The following is an 8,536-nucleotide window of genomic DNA, read 5'->3' as shown; positions in this document are numbered from 1 at the left end:
GACTGAATATAAAGTAAGTCAAAAACAAATCCTAAATTTAGTTCTTTGATCGGCATTTCTCAAATGCTATACAACATACAAAGTTATACTCTGATAAGTTACCAAAATAAAAGTATGAAATACTTTATAGAAGGGTAACTCCTTTCTTTTTTAGAGTCTCCGAACTTCAAAACAAAACTTTTATAAGTAAAAATAGGAATTTACCAATTTCTCATCTACCTGAGATGCTTTCTTTTAATAACTATTTGACGATGAAATTTGAATTTCAGCAGACCAATAATAAACATTACTGGTTAGCTTTTTTTCTAATAGCTTGAACTCAAAAATATTTGTATAAAATTTTTAATAGTAATAGGTTTTAATTATAATATTTGGGTACTAACCTGTATAAATTTTTATGTGTGATGATACATTTCGGTAAAATATGTGCTAAAAACATGTTTCTACCTTTTGTTTTGGAAATTAAAATTATCAAAGGATTTTTAAATATTGTCACATGCATGTACGCAACCCAACATACACAGCGGCAAAGAAGACCAGGTTTCTAGACGGGATATATTAGAAAATTCTAGAAAACGTAAAATCTCTAAAAATAGTTGTCACGAGATCGATAGTTCTTCGCTCTTTAGCGCGAGTATCCACCCATCACATCAGAGGTGATCCACCTATTTTCGACGTTTTTTTCTCCAAAACACTCCCATTTCCTCCCTACACTCAACCCTTTTCCCAATTAATTACTTTTCCCACTCCCAACCTTTCCATTTCCTTCCCATAGATGTATAACCGTCGGGTTGATCTCCCCACTCGAAGAGTGGTTTTAGTCGACACTACCTGGAGGTGTCTTTTGAAGATTTCCTCTCGTTAAGAAAAAATATCGATAGGAGTTAGTACGAGTCAGATAGTTTAAATAGTGGCGATTTGGTGTCAGGAGTGAGATTGAATTGAACTGAAGAGGATTGGAGAATTTCATTCGAATATTCTAGAGCGTTCATCGGCCGACTTTCTGGAAGTTTCCATTGGCAGCAAGAAATCCTAACAAGTGATACATCGTTGGAAAACTCTCGTTGGGAGAAGTACAAATCCGATGTTATCGAAGAGTTCTATCAATGTTTCTAAAAGAAATCGAAATGTTACATGCCAGTTAAAACCAGGAAATGCTCGACATTCGGCGCCAGTAAGGGACCGAAGACAAAGAGTCATGTACGAATGCAGCAGTACAACGTGAGAGCGCCATTTGAGAGAATCGCAGTCGACGTGGCAGGATCATTCCCAATGACAGACTTCCGGTAACCGATACAAGTCATATCATGGATTACTTTAGTAAGTGACCAGAAGCACATGCGATACCGTATCAGAAATCACACACCGTTGCCAAGAAGCTTGTCAGTGATTGGATTAGTCGACATGGAATGCCAATGGAATTGCATTCCAATCAAAACAGGAACTTCGAATCGGCATTTTTCAAGAACATCCCTGAACTAATGAGCATTCCTAAAACGAGGACTACGCCCATACATCCACAGTCTGATGGCATGATTAAACGATTTAACGCTACTCTGGAGACAAATTTAAGAAGTATTATCAACGAGTACCAAACTTACTGGGACCGATATATACCACTGTTCCTCCTGGCTTAAGATCCGCCATCCATAAGACAACTGAAAGAACACCCGCCAGCATTTTATTTGGGCAGGAACACAAGTTGCCAGCGGACATGATGTTTGGGGACTCTCCGGTACCTACAGACGAATACATAGGCGAACTACGAGAACGACTAGAAGCCATCCACAATGATGTGTGTACGAAGCTGCGATTTGAAAATGACTGCATAAATCCTAGATACGATCGACAAGTCAACTCTTCAGGTTTTAATGAAGGCGATAATGTTTGGTTACACAATCCGTCAAGGCGCAAGGGACGTTTCCATACACCGTTACTCGACGCATCAACGACGTTGTTTATCTAATTCAGGAGGAACCTCGAACAAAAATGAAGATCGTTCATCTTGACCGGCTTGCTCCCTACAGAGGCGACGTCATTGATCGAGATCAGTTACAGGAGGGGGAGACAGTATCTCATGTATGTAGACAACCCAACATACATAGTGGCAAAGAAGACCAAACTAGACAGCATATATTGGAAAATTCTAAAAAACGTGAAGTCTCATCTATAAATAATGGTAGAGAAAAATCTAGAGGTGTTAGTACTAGTCAGAGAGTTCGAGGCGATACAAAATAAAGAAGAAGAAGGGAAGAAGTGATAAAGCCTTCATATAGTGATGAATTGAAAACCGATTAATAATAGAAGTAAGAATTAAAATCAGTGCAAGATGACGTGACATTTGGTGTCAGGAATGGGATTGAAGAAGACTGAAGAGAATTGGAAAAGCAAAAATTTGGAGAATTCCATTGAATATTTCAGAGTGCTCATTGGCCAACTTTCTGGAAGTTTTCATTGGCTACGAGAAATCCTAACAAGTGAATCATCGTTGGAAAGCTCTCAAAGGGTCGGTTACTAATACGATTCATTGTTGGCCTTTTTTTATATCTTAATAGTCAATTAATACATGAGTAATCACATGAAAACTTGAACTATAAGGATGTGATTTAGACAGGTAAATAGATATTATTGATATAATCATACTGACTATTTGAAGAATAATATACTTAGTAAAAGTAATAACAAATAAGTATGCTCGAGTACAGAATTAATTTATTGATAAAGGTAATCATAATGAGTGATTGAAAAATAGCAGTAGTAAGAACAAAATAGAAAATAGTATGTCCAATGAAGATATCTATGATATGTCCACAATCAATCCCTTAAAGGAATTAGACATGATGAACACAATAGAGACGTAATCATAGGATATTGTGTGATATATGGCATGAACAAGTTACAGAATTAAGAACAGCTATATGGTATATTTATATTAAAATAGATATACAGCCGAAATATGCTGGGAAAGTGACAGATTTTAATAAACTAGAAATTGGACACGTGAACGGATACCTAATCAGGTGATTGTTTCTCGAGCACTCAAGACAAAGTTAACAAGAATTCTCGTTGAGTAATTATTAAATTTAACAATTGATAAACTGATTACGGATTGTAAGAAAATAATGGATTATTGCGATTAACTGGAATAATCAACCAATAGAAAAATCGATTATTCGAAATAATCGAATTACAGAAACGTTCGTGTTTTTATTCTTAATAAATGAAGCCTAACAACACAAAAATAAACATTTTCATAATATAAACAAATAGTAGTTGTAACCACTAATCATTTGCAATTAATCGATTATTTCATTACTATTCCTAAAAATTGACCAATAGGATAATTTGCCCAGTCCTAGCACACTCTGTCATTTCCTCGACACGTCGAACGCTGTAGCTACGCTGTATGCAAGACTTTTGTTTAAAAGGTACACTTTCAACAAAATTGGACGAATAAAGTAAAAAATCAAGCTATGTATTGGGCAAACGTTTTTTATTTATGTGAAACCAACAACTTATGTTTCGCACTCAATTATTAGGCATCTTCCTAGCAATGATTACCTTTGCAGTATCATCACGAAATCGGACTGATCAATATTTCGAGTCAAATACCCCAATGTAAGATTATTATAAGCGCCTTGTAAAGACGGGATAAAGAGGAAAGGAAGACTTGAACATTATTAATAGAACCAAAAAATCCCTAATTTCAATAAAGCAACAGGAAAATGTAATTCTAAAATTAATAGGAAGCGCCAAAAATATTTGCTTCTAGAAAAATTTTAGAATAATCAAAACAGGATTTTCAGACATCACCGAAAACGATGACTTCCCGTAAAAATTGATAACTGTGAATCCAATGCAGCTAGCTTTTATATAAGTATGTTTTATAGAAAAGAATAAAAAAATTAGTTTACTTAAAACTTCGCTAGGAGCCTGACTCAGATTGTGCTGTTATACAAATTACCCTAATATTTCATTGCATAACTTATCTACTACTTTACTTAATTCCAAATTCAGTACTATAGTGTGTCTTTATTGTAATTTTCACAGCATCGATTTTATGTTTGTATGGAATTGCCAAAAAGATTTTATCATGGATACATTTTTTTCTGCTTACGATTAGACAGAAAAACATTGAATCTAATTTATTAAATGAATTCCATATTACCTGTATAACAGTAATGTAGATACTGAAATTGTCTGTGCATTATTTATTAGTTATGTTTAAATTTTATAATTGATTATTTACTATAAAGAAACGAAAACGTACGCATGCAACTATCTTTTTCTCAATAATGCTGAATATAAACTAGCTTCCCACTAAAATGTGGTATTGGACATCAAAATCAATACTTACATGTATATACTGGCTTATTATAAATAGATATCTCATAAAATAGTAAGAGATTATGCTTTGTTCTAGGTATAGGGTTCTTCCGATTAATTTTGCATTTACTACAGAATATTAATGAGTAATTAACTCGTTGTTCTGTCAAAAATAAATACGAAAAATGTACAAAAGTAAACGTCTTATTTATATTAATTATATTAGATGCACTTATACGCGAAATATGTACATATGTCTGAGAATGCATTTAACCCTTTTTTATTCGTTGTGCCTTACCATAAAATAATAACAACTGTATTTTAATTTCAATTATATTTAACAGAGTGTTTTGTACCTTTATATGAAGCATTATATCCAAAAGCTATCCAAAAATTTTTAGACTATAGTTCTTTTTACTATATTATGGTCATCATACATACATGCTAAAATATATATATAGAATTGAATGCAACAAGCGACTGAAATTCTGCAGAGTTGCCCGTTACGTACATCTTCCTTAACAATATTTAAAATAACACTCCTTTTATATGATGTAATCGTTACTTACAATGTTATATCTATTGCATAAAGTTTGTGCGCATTATTCACTCATTTGATTAATGTATTTCTTAACAACAAAACAAAAAAGTTTGATTTTAGTGTCATATATGGGTCTCGCCTTATTGTTAACTATTTGAAGTACTAAAATTAAGCATTTTAAAAGTGCAATTGTAAGCTCCTGTATTTGTGCATAGCCGTACCAAGCAATGAGAATAAATGATACGCAAATCAAATGTCAATTATAAAAGGTCAAGGTTTTTTACTGTTTTTACATATTTACAAAACTGATAAAAACTTACCCTTGCTGTTAAGAGCATTTTCTTCGGTTTCATTTTGTCCTTCCGTTGATTTTTTTCCAACAGCTTGCGCACTATCTTTACTAGTATTACACCCCATTTGTACGATAAATATTATTCTAAGAATGGTCAATGGTCGAACAAAGAATATCTATTACGATATACGTATGTAACTTTAAGGCGTTTTCTTCATAGTCTCCGTAGTGAATTGACGAATCAGATTTATTTTATTACATACAACAGATTTTAACTTATTATGAATATGAATGTTAGAAATATGAAAACTAACAATGTCTACGGAAGTATTGAACAAAAATGTATTGTGACAGTTTACGAAAGGAGTTTTAAGATTTCGTTTGGAGAAATTAAAGAAAGAAAAAACTAAGCAATATAGAAGGCGTGTACTTTTTGGATAGAAAAAAGATACTGATTTTTACACTACCGAAAAGAAAATTTGGGCGTTAAAGGGAATAAATAGGTGTAAATCCTCCGAAAAACCGCGTGTACACACTGTTTAATATCGTATAAATTCGGGTGTGCCCAGTAAGTTGGATTGTGAACGTTATAGATAGGGTGCCTATCCCGTTTCCCATTCCGGCGTTGCGTTTGCGCTTTTCTTTGCTTTCCCGTCGCCAAGGTAAGGAGACGTGTATATTCGTGATGGCATTTTCACTGGAATTTCCAATTTCAATCCTGGAACCCAGACGTCTGTCGCGTCGGACTGGAAAATTTCATTCCGATTGTCATAATAGACACGCCTTTGTGCCGTTATGGACTTCTTAGTTCAACGAAGACGATGGGAAATGCTTATCTAGTACCATGAAACGTGTATACAGCGATGCATACAGCGAGGGTTAGATATGGTCCTGCTTTCATCACAAATCATACAGACGCTAGGAATTATTTAAAAATTCCTACCTCAAAAAGGTCAACAAATGAAAACAGAAACGAAACGTTTTAACAATAAAACGATCAATGAACCCTCTAAAAATGTAAAAAAGGCTGTTATCAACTCAACAAGAAAATATATAAAAAATAATATATTTATTATGAAAGCCCTTCTTAATCAACCGATGCGTGAATCAATTATTCATAAATCGATTCACCAATTAATGCCAGAAGGAAATATTCTACCTACTATTATTACTGAACCTACTTATTAAGTATTATTTCAAAAATAGCACAGAATTTATTAGGTTAGGTTATACATATGTCGGAAATAAATGTTCTCGAATTTTAAATCGCATCAATTCATAAGATTTCTTAACGTTTCGGATATCGTATCACCATCTTTTTAAGAAGACCTGAAACTGCTTAAGTTATAATTAATAAAAAGTTAATAAAAGTGGATCAGTTCTAGATCTGATGCTTTAGAATTTTGTGTATGACGACTTATTTCTAATAAAAATGCCCGAGCGTGTCGCTACACCAGTAAGTGTGGACGACATATTTCTAATAGTAACGGTTACAACCGAAGATAGTCTCAGTAAATGTAGGAAATACAGCAACATACTCCGAGTAACAAGGTGAATCAGCCAAAGCTAGCTCCAATAATATCGCATAAAACTGAAGCAGTGCACTTCCTCGCAACAAAAAAAGGCCCTAAAATATTTAGTAGTGTGTCTAAATACAAACCTGAATTTTACAGAACGTTATTTATCAAAAATTACAGAGAGTAGAGAAAACCTCGGCGGCTTTGACAGGCATACCTATTCCACCCTGGTGGAAATAATTCGACAACATTTAACGCGAAACTACAATTTTATACAATAAATTCTTCTAAAACATTATACAACACTGAATGATTCTTTACAAGGTGATCCTATCTAATCTGTGTTTAAATCTACAATTTTTTACGATATAATACTGAGATTGGGACAGTATTGTAGAACATCCATCATAATTGTTCAAAATTGTACTTTACTATAAATCGCCTACAATTTTCTACAATGTTCCACGACCAAGCTCAATCTATTCTCCGCCTAGTTAGGTACTATAATTTCCTACAAGGGACTTCTTCCTAATTGTTCATAGAAATTGTTGCTCATCCAGTTGAAAACGATTTAATTTTATTAAAGCAAATTTGTTAAATGTAAGGTTGAAAAGTAATTTTTTCTCGTAGATAAACTGATTTGTAATTGGTTTTCACTAATAACGTTATATATTGTCAAATATCATTAAAAGTTGTAGCGTTTTACAAGAAACCACGTGTTTGTCTGTCGGAGACCATTTTTCAAATTTTTATATGACAAGTTACGAATTGTTAATTCCCATTAAAAGTTGTAGTATTCTATTAGAAACTACAACAAATAACTTTTTTCAATTTAACACAACCTTTGCGTAGCAAGTTATTTTTTCTTGTCAGAAACTTCTGTTTTAGACAACCTTCTACAATTTAAAACGTGGAACTGAACAGTGAGTTTTTGTATTACCTTAAATGTTGTAGAATTTTGTAATGACGAGTTACAATTCTCTTTAACTTTTTACAACCATACAAAAAATTGTAAGAAATTGTTAATTGTTGTACTGTTGCGTATTTTGTTATAGATATATTTCCACCAGGGCAAATATCGAAGGACCAAAAGCTTTTACAAAAATTCTGACAAGCGTTATACACTCATAACTAAAACGGAGCACCAGTCGAATGCGACATAACAAAACAATAATACAACAAAAAAGATCTTGATTAGGACCTGTAACGTTTATAAGACCATTTCAACCGCATAAATGGGCAATACCGTCAATCTAACTCTTAATCAGAGAAAGGACCCAAAAATATACCAAGGAACGGGGATAATAAAACCAATCTAATGACTAATTAGCAAGAAAAATTGGTAGCTTATATACTTTCTCACGCAGGTATCATCAGATCACGGATGCTTCGTGAAATACCTCTTTGGCGAAAAGTAGTTTCAGAGAAATTTCAGGTACGTTGTTTTTATATCCAAGTTGGGAAAATGTAAAAACAAAGTATAGAAATAGAACAGGGAAAAATTGGGCAGCACCAACATGATGCAGGATTTGGGACAAACAAAAGACACATGGACAAAGTCACCACCTGCACAAAGCAAGATGGCAAATGGGGGGTTTCGCCGGTAAAAGTCTAGCACTACTAGACAATTTTTGGCCAGAGCTGGCAATCGGGTATCCATAACGAATTTCCCCTCCTACAGATAAAAAAATAAACATACTTTGTCTATTACTTAATTTTGTATTTACCATTATTTTAAAAGTGAGTCATCTCAGACACTTATACCATAACTGAAAACTCAGAAAGCTAAGAATTATTAATAGTTTCGCATTTTCTTTTAATCTCTAACAAAAATTATAAAATTATTAATTTACAAAAAAT

The 8,536-nt window shown here is 33.3% G+C and overlaps 1 protein-coding gene across 2 annotated transcripts in view; it reads right to left on the bottom strand.

Annotated features, from left to right (window-relative positions):
- Window positions 1-6,115, bottom strand: part of LOC108745188 (neuromodulin-like) — a 94,077-nt gene extending 87,962 nt beyond the window's left edge. The window contains exon 1 of one of the 2 annotated variants that reach the window (XM_018481313.2): window positions 5,188-6,115. In XM_018481313.2, the coding sequence (XP_018336815.1) occupies window positions 5,188-5,284 (97 nt within the window). In that variant the 5' untranslated portion in view covers window positions 5,285-6,115. The remainder of the gene's footprint in view (window positions 1-5,187) is intronic. The other variant, XM_018481314.2, reaches the window with a different exon arrangement.
- Window positions 6,116-8,536: the final 2,421 nt, after the last annotated feature.

Source organism: Agrilus planipennis, unplaced genomic scaffold (genome assembly GCF_000699045.2).
Source record: "Agrilus planipennis isolate EAB-ADULT unplaced genomic scaffold, Apla_2.0 scaffold4, whole genome shotgun sequence".
In the NCBI taxonomy this organism is placed as follows: domain Eukaryota; kingdom Metazoa; phylum Arthropoda; class Insecta; order Coleoptera; family Buprestidae; genus Agrilus; species Agrilus planipennis.
Note: the sequence above shows the minus strand (reverse complement) of the source record. Positions and strands in the feature narration are given on the sequence as shown.